We start from the raw sequence: 26,040 nt of genomic DNA, 5'->3' as shown, positions 1-26,040 counted from the left end.
ACAATAGAAAGCTAAAGTTCAATTTGATTATTTTGGTAGCCCATCCCAGCTTTGTCTTTGTTAAAAGACAAAACTAAGGGCTTGGACATTGGCCTATAAACTTGGGAGGGGCAGGGCAATGATCGAGTTGCATTTGGGCTTCTCTGGCATCAAATAGTCAAAGTAAGTCCAAGTGGGCACAGAGCAGCTGCCCCTGAGTGGCAGCCTCACTCCTTCCAGCCTCATTTCATCCATCTGGTTTTTTAGCTTGATTTGTACTAGAAACTATCCTTTGTTTCCCACTTTCTACTAGAAATATAGCTGGAAGCCAGAAGAGTGACCATGACTGCTCTCCACCTGTTCTTTATCCTTGCACTGATACCTGGGAAAGCATGGCTTCAGTGAAATTCATTCAGATGAGATGGAATATAAATTTGACTAGCAGGGTCCCTTCTGTGACCATTTTGAGCCCTTGGGAACAAAGTATATTTTCACATTGTGAAAAACATTTTTCAATTATTAATCACAATTAAGCAAAAATAGTCATAGCAATGAGTGCAGTAGGCCACTCAAAATTATGGCTTGTGACATGTTGATGTCCACCTGAATATTCAGAATACTGATGTCAGGCTTCCTTATGTCCTTCTGCAGACTAACTCCATTGAGGCACACTGTCTTTGAATTCGTCATGATACGTATTCTCCTGTGTCTCTCTGAGCCAGATAGATCCTCACCCACTGTTGGGTAGCCTCATAAGTGAGAAGAAACAAGAACTGTTCCATTAACATTTACTAGTCTGGGCAAAAATTCTAGCACTGACAGTCACAGTTTTTGACCTTGGGAAGTTTTCTTAATGTTTGTGACTTCATCTCTACAGCTGCAAAATAAAGATACATAACATCTACCTCATTTGGGTCTTAAGAATAAATGAATTAATATATTAATATATATCATTAATATAGATAAGGCATTTATTCTCCTGATGTACAGCATAGAAATACAACATATGCTAGTTATGCTGCTGCTGCTGCTGCTATTATTCTTATACCCTAGGGTTAAGTGGTCCCTATGGTATTTGTTGCAAGTAAATGAAAGCTTATACATCCAAATAAGCATTGTTTTCAGAGTAGTATCTTGGTGTGTTATCCATTTACTTCAATACTGATGGTGTTGCTCAAAGTATTTCTGAACCCTTCTTAGGGAGTGCTATCAGAATCCATCTATAAGCATGGTAGGGGAGGGAAGCAGGAGCCTTTACAAGACCTTCTGTAGTTCTCACACTTGCATTGGTAGAGGTACCATGTGGATCCACGACCCTGCAATGTCAGGATCTTTATTATCGCCACTTTAATGAGAAGAAACATCTTGGATATAGGTTACTTCATCAAGATTACATCCCTGGGAGATCATAAGTGGGGGTTCAAGTGCAGATCTAGCTAAATTCCGTGTTCTCTCCTCTACACCCTGCCATTTCTCAAGAAATCAAACAAGTCTTTATTATTTTAGGTTCACTTTGCTTCAGAAAAAAAAATAGAATTTCCAAGTTTAGTTACTCTAAAATTAAAACTCATCCCCAAATGACTTGGCTTTACTGCTGTTGATGAAAATATAACAGAGTGTTTCCTTAACACTAAAACAATTTCAGATGAAGCAGCTTTGACCACTGGTACTAGAATACTAATAGGTGTATGGTCTCCAAGAAGATTTTATAGAATTGTTTTTGATATATAACGTAGTATATATTTGCGTTTCTGTAGCCAATCACACCTCGTATTAAAAAGAAGATAAGAGAATCACTTGAATTGAGTTGAGTAGAGTAGAGAAGTAGACAAGGTTTGATGCTGGGTTCATGGTCATAATCTCAGAATACCAACAAAAATCATATGGCCTATAAAGTTTTTTCACTACTCCCAAGTAGGGGAGAAGTCATTTTTGATTACTGAAATTTCTGAATTATTTACAGCGATTTTGGGGGGGACAATGAGACTGAATATTTGAAATTGCTTGTTTCTAAGTCAACGTCAATAAGCATAGTGATTGTTTGAAATACACAGTTTTTCCATCAACTACAGTTTGTCTATTTGCTAGTCTTTAATGCTAATGCTAGAAATCAGCATGTGGCATATAGCCTTGTCCCCTTCTCAGCAGTTGTCTCCAACAGGAATTTTCATTAGCCAAGGCATCTGAGATGCCCAGTGCAGTTAGTACCAGTGATTATTGTGCACAAATCCATTTAGGGGTTTTCCTAGGCCAAATGGGAGCAGGTTCATTTGATTGGTACAGGAAAAGTTTAAGTCTCAGAGACAGCAGAGAGAGGGTATCACCTAGTTTAATCCATTTGGAAGGGATAGGAAAGGCTGGGGAGATGGATTAAATGTCTTCACATTGATGGAAGAATTGAGGGGTGCAACTCAGATTCACAAAGGGAAGGTATTATCTATCTCTGTCCCTCTTCTGCAAGAAAAGAGGAAATTTTCTAGATTCTCAGAAGCATTTATTTGTAGCAAAACATTCACTTCCACAACTTTCTCCACAGTGAGCATCAGTAATAAGTATGAATTCTGCATAAACATTGATGTTTCAACTTTAAAGCCTCATAAATCCCCCAGCCTCATGCATACTCTAGAGAGTCACAGTCACTTTACAGCAACTCCATCATGGCACTGGAGAAGAGCCAGGAAAAAATTCTTATTGAGAGTAAAGGTTGTCAGAGATGAACAGATAGTTAAAAAGGGGGCATGAGGGGGCTCCTCTAAAGTCACACGAGGGTTCTTGAGAGGGAGTAGCCCTCTAGGAGACCTGAGTTCACTTGTTCAGTGAGACACCAGGTTGAACCAGAGATGATTCTGGAAGAAAAGGAGTTCTTTCCTTTCACTCATTTACCTAACTTCTCACTCAACAAAAACTTTTACTGAACATTTACTATGTAACCATATGTTCTACCAAGTCTTTGAGATGAATGATCTTACTTAATTTTCTCAATGAACTCCCGGAAGGAGAGTCTGTTACTATAGACATTTTACAGATAAAGAAATGGAACACAGAGAAGTAATTTACTCAGGATAATATTATTCTGACTTTAGAGTCCTGAGTCTTAGTATGTATTGGTTGCTACCTTCCATGTCCTATATGGCGACAGATCCACAAAGCAAGTTTATCAAGTGGTGATGTAGAAGACAGAAGGGAAGAGATTTTGGGGTGTCACAGCACATACATTCATTATCTGAAGTACATTAATCTAGTGGCTCTCCAGAATTAACTTCAGTATTCTGCCTATGGAGCAAAAGCAAGCATGTGTTTTTTCAGTGGACAAGTCAGAGGGTAAGCAAGACAATAAACAATGTATACGAAAGAGTTATTGCACTAACGGCATAGCAGAAAATAATCAGTATAATTAAATGCTGAATTTTATAGTCCAGAGCTATCATAGTCACATGTGGTTATTCACATTAAAATGAAGTAAAATAAAAAATGTCATTTCTCCATTGCACTAGTTAGGGGCTACCATATTACACAGTGTTAATATAAAATATTTCTATTATCATAGAAAGTTCTGTTGAACAGCACTGGTTGTGACTGTAAGTGCTATAGATACACAGAATACACAGAAAAAGTTATCACTGAGGACTGAAATAATTATGGAAAGCTTCCTGCAGGAGGTGGTGGTGGCACTATGTAGACTTCCTGCTGAGGAAGAAAAGAAAAATAGGCAGTACTTCAAAGAAATAGATAAGAGACTGAGAAAACAGAAAGAAAACATAAACCTTAAGATAACAGATATATAAGAAGGCTTTTGGTGAGTAAAGGGACAAGGCAGTTGGACAGGAATTAGATTAGGAGAAGTGTTTGAGCAATGATTGTTGGGTTTTCCACACAATTTCTGAAATGGTTTGGATATAATTGTAATTTTTCTTTATGGCTGTATTTGGGCTTATATCTTAGCTAAATGATGATGTTAATGATTAATCCGTTGTTTTTTCTTGTTGTTGTTGTGGGGCCTCCTTCTGTTTGTTTAATGCTCACTCCACGCCTACCAAGAACCTTATCTGCCTCATCCCAAACCTACCATGCTGTCCTCCCTGCTAAATTGGAACAGCATACCTGTAGATCACTGGCACTGGAATCTCAAGTGGCAGACGGGAGGATGGAGAAATGGCAATCAGGGAGGCTGTGATGTGCTGTGCATGGTCTGAGAGCCCCTGCAGCTTGTCCGGAAGAGACCTTGACTTCTTGGTTGGCTCCAAGAGTCTCAGAATGTCATTCCTGGGGACCAGGGGCCCTCCTTGATGATCCAATGGGTGCCCCATGGGATTGCACTAATGCTAAACAAGGACCAGGATTCTCCATTATCACCCCTGCCACTGTCAGCTGTGTACAATCTTTGGCAAAGTCGTTTCTCCTATTTTTGCTTTTCTTTTCCAGTCTACCAACTTAGGAGATTGGCCCCAAGAATAAAAGTATCCCTTCCAATTTTGGCATGCAGAAATTTTGTTTTATTTCTGAACTGTCCTGGCTACCCCTCCTTTAGAATCTAAGCCTTTTCCCTGGATGGGATTTGGAAGACATACACGTTCCCCAAAATGAAAAAGTTGTCCCTAAACTTTTAGAAGTTCTAAAACTGTTATAGTTGAGAAAGACATAGAGGTGACTTATTTCTTGAAGGAAGCTTCATGTGTGTTTGCAGAATCTGCAACAACATACTTCCCTGAGGCAAATCAAACTTTCTGATGCATTCTGTCCAAACCTCACAATTCAGCAGGAAAACACCTTTCCCCAGGAAGCTGGAGCAGCAGCTGGAGCTGCTTGTTTGTCTAAATCATGTAGACTTCGGAGCTGGGAAGGAGGTTGGGCTGTGATATTTTAATATACATTTAGCAGAAATTAATAAAGAAGTCCACAGCTTGGAGGCAGCCAGTTTCCACTAATGTTGTTAAATATTAATGAAATTCTTTTACTCTTTGGGGCAAAGCAGCATGCCTGGTGCACCTTTCAAAATTACTGCATTGCTAGCAAGTAGCAGAGCTGAACAGAACTGCTAAATACAGTTACATTTAGCAAAGAGCATAGGATGTTTCTTTCATTCCTAAAGTTGCTTAAGAGAGCACCCTCCCTTCATAGATTACCAGTAATTCTTAGGATTAGTAGGTAATTCAATAGATTTACCTCAGAAAGCAACTGGACAATATTTGAGAAGTAGTAAGGACACACCACAGCCCAATATTTCCACAGATAAATAATGCTTAGAAATAAGTGATTCAGGCCAGGCACGGGGCTCACACCTGTAATCCCAGCACTTTGGGAAGAAGAGGTGAGCAGATCATTTGAGGTCAGGAGTTCAAGACCAACCTGGCCAACATGGCAAAACCCCATCTCTACTAAAAGTACAAAAATTAGCTGGGTATGCTGATGGGCGCCTGTAATTCCAACTATTCGAGAGGCTGAGACAGGAGAATCGCTGAAACCTGGGAAGTGGAGGTTGCAGTGAGCTGAGATTGCATCATTGCACTCCAGCCTGGGTGACAGAGTGAGACTCCGTCTCAAAAAAACAGAGAGAAATAAGAGATTCAGTGGTATGCTGGTAAATATTTAACTGCTGGCTCTCTGGGAACAAACAAATTAATAATCCCTGATTAGTGGTATCTACTGATCATCATACATATTCCCATCATGGCAGATTTCAAGTTACTAACCTGACATCAGTGAAGACAGAATTGGGGAGAGATAGGTAGCAGCACAATATTATGTAATATTCCCACCAAACAGATACATAGATGTAAAGCACCTCAACAGCATGAACAATAGAATGATAGAATATTTTGTGTATAATATAGTATAATCATATATAATAATAAAATATGGTAATCATGAATGTATGTTTTAAGTATAACCTTCGTAATATAATTTATATAATTGAAATTTCATGCAATTTCATTTTTAATAGTGGCTTTGTTTAACAACCATTAATTAGCTTGCAAAATTTCTGAAATGTTAACTGTGAGCTCTCATGGGCTATTACAAGCTGGCACAACACTGAGTGCATATGAACTGTCAGGCTGAGAGATGTCCAGTAGTTAATCAAGAGGCTTGGCCAAAACATTTACTTGGCAGAAATGTCTCTTTCTCCTTCCTTCCTTCCAGTTTCATTTAAACATGCTGATATCAAGACTGATCTCAACTTCCCCCCTTCTATGTAGCAATGCATGATTCTAGTTGCATTTACTCCACAGGAATCTGTTGAGCACTTGGTGCTACTCTCTGCACTCCACACTATAGCATCAGTTATGGGCTCACAGTCTTCCTGAAAAGATAGATGTAATGCAATCATGTAATACAATGGAATGATTAGTACAATTGCTTTTCTTTCCCCCGCCCTTTTTTTTTTTTTTTAAATTATAGAGACGGGTTTTCGCCATGTTGCCCAGACTGGTCTCGAACTCCTTGGGCTCAAGCCATCACCCAGCTCCGCCTCCCAAAATGCTGGGATTACAGGCATGAGCCACCGCGCCCGGCCAGGCCCCAGCTCTTGTTTCCAGGCTGCAAAACCCCACATATTAGAGACACCTTCAGAGAACCTCTTCGTTGTCCCTATCCGTTTGTCAGATGGGGACANTTTTTTTTGTATTTTTAGTAGAAACAGGGTTTGACCATGTTGGCCAGGCTGGTCTTGAACTCCTGACCTCAGGTGATCCGCTCACCTTGGCCTCCCAAAGTGCTGGGATTACAGACATGAGCCACATGCCTGCCCGCAATTTCTTTTAATGTAATTGGAATTCATTAAACCCAATAAATATTTAATTCCTGAAATGTCCTAGTACTGTTCTAAATTCATATTGGCCAAAATCAAACCAAAAAATGGACAAATATCCCTGCCCTTTTGTAGGTTCCTATTATAGTTACCAACAGGTCATGGCCCCAAAGATGGGAGAATCACCTTTGGCCTTCTATGACCTCGATATTACAGAAGGATGAGTAGGAAACTAGCAAACAGGAAAAAGTGGAATGCTTCAAGCCTTAGGGATTACTTACACAAATATAAAGAGGGTCGAGAAGGTTGACTAGAAGTGTTCAGTTAAGAGTTTGATGGGAAGATGGGTAAGAAGGTGGGGCAGGGTCAGACTCAGAAGATAATGTGTATGATCTCATTAATCAATTGGTTCTTCTTAGCTGTACTGTTTAGTGCTATGCTGCATACTGTTTTATTCTGTTCTTTAGTCATGTTAGGGGTATGCTGTCTCTCTCTCCCCCAAAGACTGAACCCTTTGAGAACAGGGATTGTCATACTTTAAAAAATATTATCATTATTATTATTTTACGAAGCAGGGCACATATTGAGTTACAAATGGATGTGACTTAAATTTTTAGTCCCCTCTCCCCTTTATTCCTATTCTAGATACACATGCAGACAATTTGCCTCTGTTTTCACTGGACTTCCACAAAATCTTGGCTCAAAGAATATGAGGGAAGCAGAAAAAGAAAGGAGTTGTGGGTTCTGAGAAAGCAACTCCTTTTCTGCTGCTTTATGTTTTATTAACACTCGATGGACTTATATTTATATGTACAGTTTATTCTGCCCAGTCAGTGGGTTTCAGAAAACCCTAGGATGCTTGACTTAGAAACATGGATTCTTCTGCCAAGTGAAGCTGCCCTCAGTTGATCTCTGGTTGGCTTCAGGGACCCTTCTCCCTACTTTATTGTTCTTGTACTTTGACATTTACACACCCAGGAGGCTTCTGAAACTCCAAGCAGCGGGGAAACACCATTTGGACTTCAGATAGGGGACCTCCTTTTCTACACTGGTCTGTTACTTTCCTATTTTGCATCAGGGAGAAGAGGGTAAAGAAATTGCAGTGGACTTTCTTTCTTCATTGTATTATGGCTAGGATTTTAAAGAAACACGCAAAAAGAGCTACAGTGTAGTTTTATTTTATTTTTAGGGACATAAATAAAATTTGTTTTATGCAGTCAGAAAAAGTTTGAATGGCTCCGTGTGTTCATGTGAATGGACATGTATGTACTTGTTTCAGAGAGGGTGAGTCATTGTCTTTGTTGTCATGTACTTATTTCAATAATTCTACTGTGATATAAAATATACTTTTAACAGTATTCTCCACATTTACTCCCAAGCCAGTATATCTGCCACATTATTTATATCAATACCTTTTTAAGCCTAGAATTTCTATTTGCTAATTTGCTTTTTTTTTTTTTTTTTTTTTTGTAGACTGGACTCCAAATCACTTGGAATTATATATAAAGCTAAAAATTCATTTTCAAAATATGAGTATTTGCCCTCACTGGGGATATTTAAAACAATGTGTTGTGACTTTCTAGATGGCAATAGGGCCATTTACATGTTTGTGTATGCCTGCAGGTATTTTAGCATTTATACATGTATACTACTCATGCAATATTCATTTTCCTGACAGTGACTATGGCTATGAGAGACATGGGGAGAGCCAGTGTGTCCCAGCTTTTTGGTACAATCCAGCATCCCCATCAAAGGACTGCAGCCTTGGTCAAAGCTATCTTAACAGCACTGGGTAAGTAAAACACCTACAGCAACTCAGCTCACTGTTTCCTCTTTCCCTAAACTAGGACCAAAAGAAGTGCATTGCTGTTGAGTATAATGGAGTGTAGATAGAGTCTGTTTACAAAAAATGGCATTTGAAGGGAAGTGAGGAGTTATTTAGCTGAGAGTATCTATTTGGGGAGCATCAGAAGAGATATCTGATCAACCAGATTTCAATACCTTTTGATATTTCCTTATGATAGACCATAGTTATTGTTCTGGTTAATCCTTCTCTTCTGGAAGGACATGTAGCCTTATTTCTTGAGGCGCAAATGAATTAAATTAATACAAGGGATGTGCAGATATTACCCTGCTCTCTAGTGAAAAATGAACTGAAACTCTGACACTCATGCCGAAAACTTGAAAATTCAAAAGTTCCATTCTAGGAATTCCTAGAATAAAAATTTCAAGGGTCACTTTCGGGAATTCTCAAATTACATGAGTGTTTATGTCTTTGTTCATGTATTAATTACTCTTTCAGATGCTTGAAAAACGTTTTCTTGAAGATTTGTTGTCTTGCCCTTTCCTTTACTGCCTCTATAACCAAGAACAGATTTGGCAAGTGGACGGGTGGTCTAAGATGGCACCTCTCAAATGTTGATCTTTCAATCATCTGGGGATCTTATTAAAATGCAGCTTCTGATTTGGGAGATCTGGGGTGGGGGTGAGATTCTTCCTTTCTGTGAGCTCCCCAGTGATGTTAATATTGCTAGTCCCTTGACCACTCTTTGAGTAGCAAGGGACTGAGTTGTTCTGTACACCAGTCTTAACTCTCCCAATGGATTTTCTGTCATCTCAGTCAAGTTATTCATATTCTTGATGCTTTTACCATATTTAGTTGTAACGTAGTGTTGGGTACTATCTACCTAACTGATGTCAACAAAGGAAAAAATATGACGAAAAAGAAGTGCTGACTGGTCTGAGATACTCTGAAATGCATGTCAAGTATTTAGCTCTGGGAGGGCTATTCCTGGAGCCTGAGCTGGGGCTCAAGGACCTTTGCTATTATTTAGTCGTAGGTGTCTTTAGGGACTTAAGCCATTCAAACTGCAGATCCAACAGCATGAACTTAAAGAGATGTGGTGTTAGAGAACAAAGTGCTTGGAAGTTTGGGAAAAGGGAGTATTGTGGGCACAAGTGATTAGCTGAACCACCAAATTCCCAGCTAGGGCTCAACCTGAACGTGATTGCAGGTTAAAACAGAATTGTAAAAGAAATGAATTAAAACATTTCATGTGATCATGTGACATGTGTAGGTAGACCACATTTTAAGCAACTTAGGTATGCCAAAATCCCAAATAACCAACAAAACAATTCAGAAGAATAAAAGGGAATGGCTATTAAAAAAAAAAAGAAAGAAAGAAAGAAAACAAATATGCTACAGATGTCTACCAATATCTCCAGATTGTGTAAATGTTGGCTTATGTTAAAAATCGTTAAGCAGCTGAGTTAATGGCCAGTTGAGGTTGAAGAAGAAGAATAGATGATATCAAGTTTGTTAGTACATGGCACCCACTGAAATAGCTCTCGTCAGTAAAAACTGAGTATCTTGTAGCTAAACATCAGTGAGAAAGTATAAATTGATTACAAAAGCTTGACTGTCTAGACCAGTGATGACCAAATTAACTATAATACGAGGCATATATGTAATTTTAGAGTTCCTATTAGCCACATTAAAAATGTAAAAAAATAAGGTTATGTTAATTTTAATAATGTTTCATCTCCAAAATATTATCCAATATCTCAAAAATATTATTTCAACGGTCACACAATGACATTTCAAGTGCTCAGTAGCCACAAGGTGTACTACCATATTGGCTACCATGTGAACAAGTGGTACCATGTTAACCAGAATAGCTTTAGACCCATTATAAGCTCAGTTGGCAAATAAAAATGATGTATATCTGCAAGAGACTATATCATAATTTTATCTGAGACAATAACTACATACAACATTTGCTTAATATCCCCAGGGATCTCTGAATGAAGGTGTAGTTCAGCAGTGGGGTAGCAGGTGGAACCCAGGGGTCAGATATGATGGAAGACTAATATTCAGAAAGAATTCTAAATTACTCTGTTTTTAAAACCACCACAGGAAGGCAACATAGATGGATTTGTTAATTATTCTTGACATAGTGGGTGAAAGAAGACAAAATATAATGGGGATATAATGGTGATTATGGTGGTGGTGATGATGATAATGCTGCTGGTGGTGATGGTTATGATGGTCATAGTGTTTCTTTCATGTGGTTTTACCGGAACATTTATTTTTTTAGTACAGCCTTATAGGTGGTGTGATATGCCTGGATCGTGCAGCTCAGGGTTGTAAGAAAGCTCTTACCTTGACTTCATGTGCTGGAGTTAGTGGGCAAGGAAGATGACATGGTGTCATTGTACACATGATGTCCTTGCCACAGAAGATCACAGTGCTTTGTCAGGTGGTTTTCCCATGCCAGCCTCTTCTATAAGATAATTTTACAGAGTGGGATAGTGGGATTGAATAGGAGTTTCAATTTGTGCTTTCAATCTAGTGTCTGGGTTGAATGGGAAATGAAATATTAGCACAGAGAAAAAAAAATGTGCTATGAAATAGTCCAGTGGCTCCACAGCAAGTACTACTAGGCATGAGGGGAAGGAATGATGCCTTGGAGCAAGAGGGAAGATAGAAAGCAGCCTCCTGTTTAATCAGAGTTAGAAAGAGTCTGATGTTCTAGCTGCATTCTGGTACAGAGAAAGCTGGAGATGGCCTCAGGGAGATAGAAACAGGTCTCTCCCTCACAAGTAGAAGCACTTGCTTTTCCCATTTCGCTAGTCCAATAAGTCTGCCACCTTTTTTGTTGTGTGTGAGTCAGACATTGATTTTTCTTGTCTGGTTTAGACACTGATCCAATCTGTGGCTAACCAGGTAGGATCAATAATAATGTTTAAGGAGCTACTCTTCCCAAGATGGAGGAATAGCAGGTCCTCAGCATTTGTTTAGCTTCATAAATGACTGTCTGTCTTCTTCGAGACTTGGTTTCTAGGGGCAGCTGTGTGAAGCACCTGCTTTGCTCTTGCTTTCTTGCATTCCCTTTATAATACACACACACACACAACAACACACTCAACACAAATCACTGTCAGTTGTCAATTCTCCTTAGGTATCGGCGGATCGTGTCCAACAACTGCACAGATGGGCTAAGGGAGAAGTACACCGCAAAGGCCCAGATGTGCCCTGGAAAGGCCCCTCGGGGCCTCCATGTGGTAACGACTGATGGGCGCCTGGTGGCAGAGCAGGGGCACAATGCAACTTTCATCATCCTCATGGAGGAGGTAGGTGCTCACCTGGGTCTCTGAGGTCACAACTCCCAACCAGGCCATTTCCAGAATGGAAAAAGAAGATCTTAGATTCCCACAGGCCCCTGCATCAAAGTCAATGGTGAGAAGCTGAGACTTCTGGAAAGAAGACAGACAAGGGTGAAAGAGGGCTTGGGGTATTTACAGACCCTCCTCCCTTCATCTCACAATAAAGACTCAGTCTGCAGTGGGAACCCACTTGCCTCTGGGGCGTGCAGATCTGGATATATTCTTCAGGGTCTGCATTAAAGTCTACTTTGCTGAGGGAATATTTATTACCATAAGCCTATAAACTGTAAACTTGGCCAGAGGAAGGAAATTTGAATTTTATCTGTTGCTTTTAGGAGCCTCTTTTGCTTTATTCTAACCCTTAATCCCACTGATTAGAAAAGCCTACAAAGCTTTCACAAGGTCTTGAAAATATGAGCGTGAGGGTGGGGAAGATTATTGAAATCCTTTACTGTTATCTTTATAAAGAATGTTCTGTTAGTTGCTTTTCCATCAGCTAGATGCTTTATTTCTTCACTTTTTAGCGTCTTCTGAAATCTGGGCAGTAAAATCAGACTGCATACGGCGATTCCAGTATGGGAATATCTCTGTTGTCTGCTTCTTGTATAAGCTGTTGAATTGCTTCCTAAACTAGGGCGTTTTAGGCACTGCTCGGTGGTGGAGCAGGAAGGCTTGCCTGATTGACAGAGCCCTCTAAATTTACATGCAAATTGCTCTGTGCTCTTGAGATCTTAGAAAGAAGGCAAACAGGCCAGGAGTCTTTTTTTCACAAGTATGAGCACTTCAGAAACCTTTAAAGTCAGGAGCACACTGGACAGGGTGGTGAAGGTTCCTTATCCTGGTTTGACAGATTTCTCAGCCTTCACTCTTAGCAGGTGCTTGAGTTAAAGGGCTTTAAGATTCAGAGGAGGTCATTATCATATTTCCACTAGGGGGTTTCCAGGACCACAGCTATAAAAACTTTCTCTTGAATGGATGTGAAGAGCCATGATCTTATCCATTTGAATTGTCTCCAGTTCATTTCCACTTTAATTTATATTCATAAACTCAAGGATAGTTGACATTGCATGGGGGGCAAGAGAGCACCTATCAATATTTCATTCACATCTGGGCTGCCATGGGGGAAGAAATGGAAAGTGAAACTGTGATCAGTGCACATTCACTGGCAGAAGGATTGGCTCATAATTCCAAAATGATGCATTTCCCTCTTTATTCTGTCATTCATCTTTGCATATGAACAGAGTGATGCTATTTTTCTTCATATAGGATCTTTGTTTTGTGATCAAGTGCATTGTGTTGATCCAAAGTGTTGGCCCAGTATAATGGTTGTGGGGGGACCGATAAGAATGGGGTTCAGCGTAGGCCCTTAAGAAGCTAAATGTTGGCTTGCGGTGGTGAGATGCATTCACCTGAATCATTGGCATCATGTTACCAGATAGTACACAGAGAGCTCTTGGCTTTCCAAGAGGCAGAGATATCTGTGAGCTGGGATGATTTGAAAGGCTTCAGGGAAGAGGAAGCTTAGGTAGATTGAGGTGAAGTCCACAATTTCCCTCATAATTCTGGTAACATAGAAAATACTAAAAAATAGGAACAATTATAACTATAGCATGGCAACTGAGAGTATTATTATTGAAACCAGACTGGGTCTGACTACTTATTTTTGTCCCCAACAAATGTGGGGATGAAATCCTTGGCTTCCCTTCAGAACTTTATAGAGGGTCAACCTTACCCACCATTGCCAGCGTTATACTCACTCAGGCTGCCCCGAGCTTAAGTGATGAGGACAATAGGTCCATAGTGCCCTGCAGATCAGATATGAATGTGATTATTGTGTTGCAGGTGTTTCAGCCCCTTGGGAAAGACTATAGGTCATCAGAGGTTGATACTGAAGCCACAGGAGGAAGCATCAGATAGGAGTGTGGCTGGACCATGTATACTGACCCATCTACTATGCCGTCTTGCAGGGTGATCTCCAAAGGACAAACATCCAGCTTGACTTTGGAGATGGGATTGCTGTGTCCTATGCAAACTTCAGCCCCATTGAGGACGGCATCAAGCATGTGTATAAGAGTGCGGGGATCTTCCAGGTGACAGCCTATGCAGAGAACAACCTTGGCTCAGACACAGCTGTCCTCTTCCTGCATGTGGTTTGTAAGTAGCAGGCACTAGCCCCTTTCTCCCTTTCTTCCCAGTTGGCAACTTGCTCTGTTCAGACTTTCTAGAATTCAGAGCTGAGACCAGGTTCAGTGTCAGTACTGTAATTACCCAAACCAAATGGTGGTGATATGTACTCATCTGTGTTTCTGAGTTTTATGGTACTGAAATAGATTGATTATTTTGAAGTTTGGGTAACATATTAGCAACTGGACCCCCCTTTTCAGCACCACTCTGCTCTGATATAAATGTGTACGTGCACACACATTCAGGTAAAGCCTCTTCCCTTCCTTTTGGAGAATCCTCAAAATATAAGAGATAGAAACAAGCCATCTGGTTGATGGTCTCAGGCTCATTCTCAATCTATTATGAGCGAAGACTGCACAAATCAAAGTCAACTGTTATTTGTGTTATAAGAGCCAAAGAAAGATTAAAGAAACACATTTAGATTTTTTTAAATGTAGAACTAAATGCACACACAAAATTAATTTTTACATACAAGGTTACTGCAAGCTCATAATTTTGACAATCGTAAGAACTCTCCAAAAATATTTTGTTGTCCTAGAGTCTATTTCATTACTGTTGTCTGTTGCTTGGCACAAAACAAAAGAACAGCTGGTGTTCCAAAGTATTTCGTTTGTGCTGGATGCTTTTTGTGCATTGTCTATTCTAGAATTTGATGCATGTAAACTGAAATTTTAATATTGTGGTTTTAGGATGTCAGGTCAAGGAAACATTGTCATGGGGTTGGGACTGGTTTCCCACGCTTGTATCTGTGATATTCATAGGTCTAAGGACTTCCATGGTTCTTATTTACATACTCCACAATGGTTTCCAGGTAATATGCTACATAGAGTGAAAGTTGTAAGTTCTGAAAGAGTCTAAATGAAAACAAGGAGCACCCTTCTATTAATGACTCAGTGATGGCATCAGCTCTATCATATAAACAACCTACACCTAAGAGGTCCCAGGCAAACAGTAAGCTAGCTAGTCTCATAGCTCTCCAGTCACAATGCTAGTGCAGGACCAAAAGTGATAAGGGAAGTGTGTGAGAGGAGGCCTGGATTATGTAAATCAATCATGTCCCTAAAAATGCCAGGCTACATGGCCATGAGATGAATTATTTCATCTCTGCGTCTTCTGAACTCCAATTTTAAAAATGGCTTAATCCTGACTGCTACCTTGCCTCATGGGGCGTTTGTAATAGTGAACACACATAAAACACCCAATCATTTAGTAATTAATTCAACAAACATTTGCTGAAGTCTTAAAATATGCAAGGTACTCTGTTAGGCACTAGGAGGGAACAATGCAGATATGGCCCTCCTCTTACACAGTTTCCATTCTGGTAGGGAAGTGGGATACTGCTAAAAATGAGCCATAAATAGGCAAAGTGGTAAGAACCACGCCACACCAATTACAACTATTCTGTGCCCACACCAGGTCAGAAACCCAGGTGGGTGCTGTGCATGGTGTTCATGAGCCCAGGCTTTAGAACAAGGGAGATCTGTGCTTGAATTCTGATCACCTTCCTTTGTTAAATGTCTACTGTTGGTCAGTGTTCTTAGCCTTTATAAACCTCCAATTTCTTATCTTCAATGCTTTGCTAAAAGGGAGGCTGTGAGAATCAAACTGGATGAAGTGTGCATGTGTTGGGTGTCCCCAGGACCACCATCAGGTTTGGTGATTCACTAGGCAGACCCACAGGGCTCAGCTAGAGTTTCACTCATGACTATGATTTATTATAGTGAAAGGGTACTAAACAAAATTAGCAAAGGAAAAAGGCTCAAGGGGCAAAGTCTGGAGGAAACCAGGCACAAGCTTCCATGAGTTTGCTCCCCACAAAGTCACATGGGACACTCCTTTCTCCTCTAGCAATGAATTGTAACATGTATAAAAAGGCTTTCTAAAAGAGTAACTCATTAGAGACTCAGTACCCATAGTTTTTACTGGGGGCTGGTCATGTAGGTACCCTCTGCCTGGCATATACCAAAACTCTAGATTCCCAGTGGAAGGCAGGTGTCCCAGATAAACCATACTGTTTGTAAGAACAGTTTAGGCACAGCGAACCACTCTCATCAGTTAACGGTTAACTGTAACACTCCCAGAGCCATGCTCCCAGATACCAGCCAGGGGCCAACCTTGCATGCCACCTTCCTAAGGACAGCAATTTCAGGTCCATGTTATTTTTTGGCACAGTGTGCAGAATGCTGCCTAGCACCCAGCTTGGTGCATGATAAATGTTACCTGGCATTAGAGTATTTACTAAGTACTTCCCATTAACTTCATACCTGACACTTTTGCTGCATTTAAAAATGAAGACAAAGAAAGAAAATGAACTTCACATTCCTCTAGTCCAAAGACTTTCCCCATCCACATTTCTGATTCTGCCAAGTGTGGGCCTCGCCTTCAGGGTGTGACAACCAATGTATCTTATTGGCAAAAAATGCAACAGCAAGGAGCAGGTTTATACTGTGGCTTATGTGCATGAGGGAGGAAATGTTCCTTGAAACTTTTATCGTGCTCATAATTCCCTCCAAATCAATCATGGCTGCATTTTCCAGACAGTTATTATTGTGGAAACTGCTCTTGGCCTTACCTTGGGCCATTAGCTAACAAAAGTAGTTGTTAGCTGCCCATAATAACCAATCTCGCACAGATTATTAGATTTTTATCAAAAGGGGCACTATTTGACAGTGAGGATTTTAGGAGTTTGCTCTGCTCCTTCCTGAATCTGTTCAGCTCTCATCTCTTCTCATTGATCCTTGGTTTATCTCCACACCAAAGTCCAGAGCTCTTAGGTCAGAATCTTTGCCCTAAAAAGCTGCTAACTGGTGGTGTTTCTTAGGATTATTTTTAACCAAATGTGGTTGTCCTGAAGCAGCACAAATGCAACCATGAGTGATGGTCTTCCAAGTCATGAATGCCACATCCTTTTTGTGTTTGGCACGAGTTTATGGAGAAGAGGGCCTCCTTTTATCTCTTGGGTATCAGAGGACCTGACAGTGTCAGCTGTCACGGAGCCAAGGCCCCCAAGTGACAGAAGGCCAAGAAGAAACTGAGGACCATGAACGGTAGCTGCATCATGGCTTAACTGTGGAAGAGCCTAGGGTTCCCATGAGGTATGTTGGGGATTGGGCTTCATGCTTTCTGGAGGATAGCAGTGAGAACAGAAGCAGTGACTTTAAGGGCAAAAGGGTACCCTAAAGGGGCCCCTTTCCTACCAGGAGAAAAATGAAAGATTTGAATCTGGGATGGAGAAGGATGTTTTTCATCTCCTTCCTTGGATGTGGACTAGCCAGGAGCCCCTTTCCGCAGTCTCTTTCTCTTCCACGTTGATCAGTAAAACACAAACTATAAAAGACATAAATTAGGTAAACTCCTAAAAATGAGTAAATAAAGCAATAAAAGTATACATTATTTTCTCACATGAGAAAATGGTGCCTTTTTTACTATCTTGAACAAACAAATTCTACAAAAATAATAATAATAATTTTCTTATTTAAAATAGTTCAACCTTCAACCAAATGTGTATCTGAAATGACAAAGTTGAAAGTATTTGGTAAGAGAAATCTTGAGATGCCATATGTCTGGAGCCAAGGCAGAGGCAGAAAGTATTCTCAAGCTGTGGATATTCTTCCTTTTAAGTATTCAGTTTTATTTTATTTTTAATTTTTGTGGGTACAAAGTAGGTATATATATTTGTGGGGTACATGAGATGTTTTGATACAGGTATGCAATGTGAAATAAGCACATCATGGAAACTGGGGCATCCATCACCCTCAAGCATTTATCCTTTGCACATACACTAGCCTGGCTGATCTCCTCGCCCAAATAGCAGTCACTGTCAAAACACTTTCCCCTTCAATATAAAATTATCTGTGACACAGAATATGTCCAGTTAGACTTAGGAGAATGCTCACTGAAGTCTTTAGAGGGACCTCAACCCAATGGCAGACAGAAACAGTGACGGCAGTGGTGGTAGTGGGCAGTAGAAATCATGCCATTTTTCATTAATCGTATAGTACTTTAAACAACCGATAACACTTTTATATGTTCTTATTACTATAAGGAAGGCAGAGCAAATGTTGTCCCTTATTTTTAGGACAAGGTAATAGTCTGTGTAGGAGTAATACTCTGTAAGATAAAGGAAAAGATCACACGGGTACATTTGTGCCAGAGTTGAAATGGGAAACATCCATTTGTTTTCTTCCCTTTGAACTGACTTGTCTCCAGAATTACCAAGGATGCAAATAAGGCAGGCTAGATGGACTGAAAAATGCTCCACCAATAAGAAGCATTCAAGGCCCCCAGGCTGAAGAGATGTCTTGCTACACTTGTGGCTTAAGACCTCCATATAGAAGTCTCTTCAGTTACTTATACTCATCAAATTGATAATCGTGAAAACCAAGAAAATGTGCTCTGTCATAGTAGGAAGATAATTAAAATATTTAGTTGGATTTGGTTATGTGGGAAGGATTAAACAAGAGAAAGGAGAGAGGAAGACAAAGATAGAAAGGAAAGTAAGGGAAGAAAGGAGGAAAGGAGGGAGAAAGGAAGCTATGGGGATGGTGGAGAAAATCTTGCAGTGTTAAAAAAAACTATTACCTCTCAGATGGAACACTGATACATTAACGCTTTATTTATTTATTTTAAGATGGAGTCTTGCTCTTGTTGCCCAGGCTGCACAATTTCAGCTCACTGCAACATCCACCTCCTGGGTTCAAGTAATGCTCCTGCCTCAGCCTCCCAAGTAGCTGGGATTACAGGTGCCTGCCACCATGCCCAGCTAATTTTTGTATTTTTAGTAGAGACAGCCTTTCACCATGTTGGCCAGGCTGGTCTCGAACTCCTGACCTCAGGTAATTCAGCTGCCTTGGCCTCCCAAAGTCCTGGAATTACAGGTGTGAGCCACTGTACCTCACCACATTAACACTTTTTAAAATTTTTATTTATATACATATATTTTATTGCACTTTAGGTTCTGGGGTACATGTAAAGAATATGCAGGATTGTTGGCATAGGTACATACATGGCAATGTGGTTTGCTGCCTCCGTCCCCCGTCACCTATATCTGGCATTTCTCCCCATGTTACCTCTCCCCAACCTCCCCACACCTCACTGTCACTCCCCTATTCCCCATCAACAGACCCCAGTGTGTGATGCTCCCCTCCCTGTGTCCATGTGTTCTCATTGTTCAGCACCCCACTATGAGTAAGAACATGTGGTGTTTGATTTTCTGTTCTTGTGTCAGTTTGCTGAGAATTATGGTTTCCAGGTTCATCCATGTCCCTATGAAGAACACAAACTCATCATTTTTTATGGCTGCATAGTATTCCATGGTATATATGTGCCACATTTTCCCTGTCCAGTCTATTATCAATGGGCATTTGGGTTGGTTCCAGGTCTTCTCTATTGTAAACAGTGCTGCAATGAATATATGTGTGCATGTGTCTTTATAATAGAATAATTTATAATCCTTTGGATATATACCCAGTAATGGGATTGCTCGGTCAAATGGAATTTCTTTTTCTAGGTCCTTGAGGAATTGCCACACTTTTCTTCCACAATGGTTGAACTAATTTACACTTTCATCAACAGTGTAAAAGTATTCCTATTTCTCCACATCCTCTCTAGCATCTGTAGTCTCCAGATTTTTTAATGAATGCCATTCTAACTGACATGATGGTATCTCAATGTGGCTTTGATTTGTATTTCTCTAATGACCAGTGATGATGAGCATTTTTTTTCATGTGTTTGTTGGCCTCATAAATGTCTTCTTTTAAAAAGTGTCTGTTTATACGCTTTGCCCACTTTTAAATGGGTTTATTTTTTTCTTGTAAATCTGCTTTAGTTCTTTGTAGATTCTGGATATTTGCCCTTTGTCAGATGGATAGATTGCAAAAATTTTTTTCCCCATTCTGTTGGTGCCATTTCACTCTAACGATTGTTTCTTTTACTGTACAGAAGCTCTTGAGTTTAATTAGATCCCATTTGTCTGTCTTGGCTTTTGTTGCCAATGCCTTTGGTATTTTAGTCATGAAGTCCTTGCCTATGCCTATGTCCTGAATGGTTTTGCCTAGGTTTTCTTTTAGGGTTTTTATGATGTTATGCCTTATGTTTAAGTCTTTAATCCATCTGGAGTTAATTTTAGTGTGAGGTGTCAGGAAGGGGTCCAGTTTCTGCCTTCTGCACATGGCTAGCCAGTTTTCCCAACACCATTTATTAAACAGGGAATCCTTTCCCCATTGCTTGTTTTTGTCAGGTTTGTCAAAGATCAGATGGTTGTAGATGTGTGGCATTGCCTCTGAGGCCTCTGTTCTGTTCCATTGGTCTTTATCTCTGTTTTGGTACCAGTACCATGCTATTTTGATTACTGTAGCCTTGTAGTATAGTTTGAAGTCAGGTAGCATGATGCCTCCAGCTTTGTTATTTTTGCTTAGCATTGTCTTGCCTATGGGGGCTCTCTTTTGGTTCCATATGAAGTTTAAGGTGGTTTTTTCCAGTTCTGTGAAGAGGGTCATTGGTAGCTTGATGGGGATAGCATTGCATCTGTAAATTACTTTGGGCAGTATGGCCGTTTTCACAGTATTGATTCTTCCTAACCATGAGCATGGAATGTTTTTCCATCTGTTTGTGTTCTCTCTTATTTCGTTGAGCAGTGGTTTGTAGTTCTCCTTGAAGAGGTCCTTTACATCCTTCGTTAGTTGTATTCCTAGGTATGTTATTCTCTTTGTAGCAATTGTGAATGGCAGTTCGTTCTTCATCTGGCTCTCTTTAAGTCTGTTATTGATGTATAGGAATGCTTGTGATTTCTGCACATTGATTTTGTATCCTGAGACTTTGCTGAAGTTGCTTATCAGTTTAAGGAGATTTTGGGCTGAGGCAATGGAGTCTTCTAAATATACAATCATGTCATCTGCAAATAGAGACAATTTGATACCACCCCGAATGTGCCTGATCTCATCTGATCTTGGAAGCTATGCAGAGTCGGGCCTGGTTAGTACTTGGAAGGGAGACCACATTAACACTTCTTCATCAGCTTTGTCCTCTCCTCATTTTAGTTTGGAGACGAATTGAATTAAACTCCTCACTTATTGCCTAGGGTGTGTTGATGTATATTCTTCTGTTTGCTAGTTTAGAACATCATGCTGCTTATATCAGTTTTCTGAGGGAAAGAATGAGAAGCCTGGCTACCTTTCTTCAAGCAGATTTTTTATTATTTGGGAACCTGGCATTTGTTTCTCCTTTGATTTAGGGAGATATACTTTTCCCTTTTTGGAAAACGGCCTTGCCAGTTTCTGAATGACACCCACTGTGTACTGCAGATGATGAGGCACAATGGCCAATTGTTGAAGGAGATGGAAACCCATTGACAATCAAGGATAATAAAAGAGCCCTCCACACAATACAATGATCCCAAATCATAATACAGGCTAATCATCAAAAACAAAATGGACTGCTGTTTATCTTCCCATTTATTGGCTAAATGTCTAGTAAACTAGCTTTGTCCTTGTATTGGTGGTTCATAAGCATCTGTGGTTAAGCTTATCAGATGTAAATTTAGTTCAGATGCCACTCAAAAAATCTGAAACTTGATTTGAGTTCCCTATTACACCTAGTGCTTCATTTCAAGTGCATATACTCGCCTCCCAACGTGTATGGGTTTGTGGTCCTTCCTTTATTACAGGGGATGCTAATAGAAATTAAGAATTATGGGTTTGTGGTCCTTCCTTTATTACAGGGGATGCTAATAGAAATTAAGAATTTAGGGATATGATACAGTTTGACATATCCAGGAATATAAACACTGACGTCGTTTTTTCTGTTTCCTTAGGCCCTGTGGAGCATGTTCATCTCCGAGTTCCATTTGTTGCCATAAGAAATAAGGAGGTCAACATCAGTGCGGTTGTGTGGCCCAGTCAACTGGGGACCCTTACCTATTTCTGGTGGTTCGGCAATAGCACAAAGGTTTGGCCCTTTCCGATTGGTGTCAAATTGAATCTGTACTGAATGCTCTCCTGTTCCAGCTTTTATTTGGCCTTTGGGGGCACTGAGAATACAGGCAATAAGAGATACTTAATAAACCTCTGAACCCACAAAATTGAATAAAACATACCTCTTCACACCAAGTTCATTACTTGAATAGGGAAAGTTCAAATAATCCTAAGGAAGAAAGAGTACTTTGAGAAATTCTACAAACCTGCATGTTCTTGCTTCTCTAATCAATATTTCTCAAATTTAATTTGTTCCATTTTGCTTTAATCTTGGCCTTGGCCTGGTTATACAATGTCAAGGAAGTTGGTTAGCATCTCTGAGATTAAGTGGCTCTATCTGTCAAATATGAACTAGATATCTAAATGTAGGTTGTCAAAATTAAACAAGATAACACATGTGAAGAATCCTTATCAATACTTGCTAGCTGTTCTAGAAATGCTAGCATTCTTTTTAGGCAAGGTAGTGAGGTTTCCACATCTCAAAGAAAGGAAGGAAAGAGGCCAAACTCTGGCTTGCCATATACTCCCGACTTCCAGCCATGATGATGGCAATCCCTATGTCAAGTATGATCACAATTGTATGACAGAAGCTGGGAGCAATTTGGGTGAGAATTCCTCAAATTAATGTTCTTAATGTTCTTCTCTATTCCTGTTTTATAAGGAACACTTCATTTTTGCAGAGTTGTTAAGTTCACAGCAAAATCAACAGATGGTACAGAGATTTTCCGTATATTCTATGCTGCTTCTTTATATATATATATATATATATATATACACACACACACACACACACACATATACATACATACATATATATTATTGTACTTTAGGTTCTGGGGTACATGTGAAGAACATGCAGGATTGTTGCATAGGTACATACATGGCAATATGGTTTGCTGCCTCCATCCCTATCACCTATATCTGGCATTACTCCCCATGTTATCCCTCCCGAACTCCCTGCCTCCCCACTCTCCCACAGACCTCAGTGTGTGATGCTTCCCTCCCTGAGTCCATGTGTTCTCATTGTTCAATGCCCGCCTATGAGTGAGAACATGTGGTATTTGATTTTCTGTTCTTATGTCAGTTTGCTGAGAGTGATGGTTTCCAGGTTTATCCATGTCCCTACAAAGGACATGAACTCATCGTTTTTTATGGCTGAATAGTATTCCATTGTGTATATGTGCCACATTTTCCCTGACCAGTCTATCATCAATGGGCATGTGGGTTTGTTCCATGTCTTTGCTATTGTGAACAGTCCTGCAATGAATGTATATGTGCATATGTCTTTATAACAGAATGATTTATAATCCTTTGGATCCATATTCCTATGCTTCTACAGATGTATAGCCTCTCTCATTGTCAACATCCCCATCAGAATGTTACATTTGTTGTAACAGATGAACTTACATTGATACATCATTATCACTCAGAGTCCATAGGATTCATTTCTGATTTTGTACATTCCATAGGTTTGGATAAATGTATAATGACATGAGCCTACCACTATAGTATCAAAAAGAAGAGTTTCACTACCCTAAAAATTCTCCGTGCCCCACCTATTCATACCTACCTCCTCATTAATCCTTGGCAACCAGATGTTTTTACTGTTTCTGTAGTTCTGCCTTTTCCAGAATGTCATATAGTTGGAATCATACAGTATGCACTATTTTCATACTGGCTTTCTTCACTAAGTAATATGCGTTTAAGTTTCTTCCATGTCTTTTCATGGCTTGATAGCTCATGTCTTTTCAGTGCTGAATAATATCCCATTGTCTAAATGTATCACAGTTTATTTATCCATTCGCTTATTGAAGAACATATTGGTTGCTTCTAAGTTTGGCAATAATGAATAAAGCTGCTATAAACATCCATGTGCAGGTTTTGTATAGACATAAGTTTTCAACTACTTTGGATAAATACTAAGAGCATGATTTCTGGATCTTACGGTAGCAATATGTTTGGTTTGGAAATAAACCACCAAGCTGTCTTCCAAACTGGTTGGACCATTTTGCATTTCCAGCAGCAGTGAATGAGAGTTCTTGTTGCTCCACATCCTCACTAGCATTTGGTGGTGTCATGTTCTGGATTTTGTCCATTCTAATAGCCATGTAATGAGATCACATTTTTGTTTAAATTTGCACTTCCCAGATGACATATTATTTAGAAAAATTTTTCATATGCTTATTGCCAAGTATATAACATCTTTGGTGAGTTGTCTATTAAGGTCTGTTGCCTATTTTTAAATCATATTGTTCCATTACTTATTGAGTTTTAAGGATTGTTTGTATATTATTGGATAATCTTTTATCAGATATGTCTTCTGCAAATATTTTCTTCCATTCTTTGACTTTTCAATTTCTTGACAGCGTCTTTTGTAGAGCAAAAGTTTTTAATTTTAAGGAAGTCTGGTTTATCAGTTATTTTTTTCATGAATCATGATTTTTGTGTTGTATATGAAATGACTTCACCATACTTTTTAAAAATACTTTTGAATTTATACTTTTGAGTTTTACATTTAGATCTGTGATCCATTTTGAGATCTTTTTAAAGCCATAAGATTTATGCCTAGACTCATGTATTTTTGCATGTTGATGTCCAGTTGTTCAAGCACCATTCGTTGAAAATACTATTTTTACTCCATTGTATTAGCTTTGCTCCTTTGCCAAAAATCAGTTGGTCACACTTATGTGGTCTATTTCTGGGCTATTTATTCTATTCCGTTGGTCTATTTGCCTGTTTTCACCAATACAACCCGTTTTTAATTACCACAGATTTATAATAGATCTTGAAGTTGAGTAGAGTCAGTTCTTCAACTTTGTTCTCCTTCAATTTTATGTTGACTATTTTGAGTCTTTTGCCTTGCCATGTATACTTTTAAATCACTTTGTCAATATCTACAAACTACCTTGCTAGGATTTTTATTGGCATTTGATTGAATCTATCAATCAAATAGGTAAGAACTGACATCTTCACAATTTTAAGTATTCCCATCCATGAACATGGAACATCTATTTATTTAGTTATTATTTGATTTCTTTCAACAGAGTTTTACAGTTTTTCTACATGGATCTTTTACATGTTTTGTTAAATTTATACAGAGGTATTTCATTTTTGATGGTGCTAAAGTACATGGTATTGGGTATTTTATGTTTTTGTTAATTGATATGTGACATTTCACATATTTATAGAATATGGGTACTTATTAAATGTATAGAATGTGTAGTGACCAAGTCAGGGTATTTACTGTATCCATCAACCTTAAGTATTTATCATTTGTATGTGTTGGAAACATTTCAAGTCTTCTCTTCTATGTACTTTGAAATATATAATATATTGTTGTTAACTTTAGTCACACTACTCTGCTATCAAACATTGGAACTTATGTCTTCTATATAACTGTATGTTTGTACTCATTAATCAGCCTCTCTTTATCTGCCCTTCCCCTCCAACTCACATGGTCTTCCCAGCCTTTGGTATCTATCATTCTGTTCTCTGCCTCCATGAGATCAACTTTTTTAGCTCCCATGTATTTGTGAGAATGGGTGATATTTGTCTTTCTGTGCTTGACTTAATTCACTTAACATATTGACCATCTATGTTGCTAAAAATTACATAATTTCATTCTTTTTATGGCTGAGTAGTATACCATCATATATTTATATCATATTTTCTTTCTCCTTTTGTCTGTTGTGGTTACTTAGGGTTAATTCTATATCTTTCCTATTGTTAATAGTATTGCAATAAACATGTAAGTGCAGGAGTGCCTTTGATATACTGATTGCTTTTCTTTTGGATAGATAATCAACAAAAGGATTACTGGATAGAGTAGTGATTTTATTTTTAGTTTTTTGAGAAATCTCCATACTGTTTTTCATTGAGGCTGTACTAATTTACATCCCCACCAACAATGTATAAGAGTTATTTTTTCTCTTATATAATAGCAGCATCTGTTATTGTCTTTCTAATATTGGCAATTCTAACGTGGGTAAGTTGATA

General features: G+C 39.2%; 1 protein-coding gene across 1 annotated transcript in view; it reads left to right on the top strand.

Annotated features, from left to right (window-relative positions):
* Nucleotides 1-26,040, top strand: part of SORCS3 (sortilin related VPS10 domain containing receptor 3) — a 609,576-nt gene that overhangs the window by 549,227 nt on the left and 34,309 nt on the right. The window contains exons 17-20 of the mRNA XM_017500803.2: nt 8,403-8,516; nt 11,686-11,857; nt 13,858-14,044; nt 21,885-22,018. Coding sequence (XP_017356292.1) covers nt 8,403-8,516; nt 11,686-11,857; nt 13,858-14,044; nt 21,885-22,018 — 607 coding nt within the window. The remainder of the gene's footprint in view (nt 1-8,402; nt 8,517-11,685; nt 11,858-13,857; nt 14,045-21,884; nt 22,019-26,040) is intronic.

Source organism: Cebus imitator, unplaced genomic scaffold, assembly GCF_001604975.1.
Source record: "Cebus imitator isolate Cc_AM_T3 unplaced genomic scaffold, Cebus_imitator-1.0 Scaffold271, whole genome shotgun sequence".
Taxonomy (NCBI): Eukaryota; Metazoa; Chordata; class Mammalia; order Primates; family Cebidae; genus Cebus; species Cebus imitator.
The sequence above is the reverse complement of the archived record's forward strand: the minus strand, read 5'-3'. Positions and strand labels throughout refer to the sequence as shown.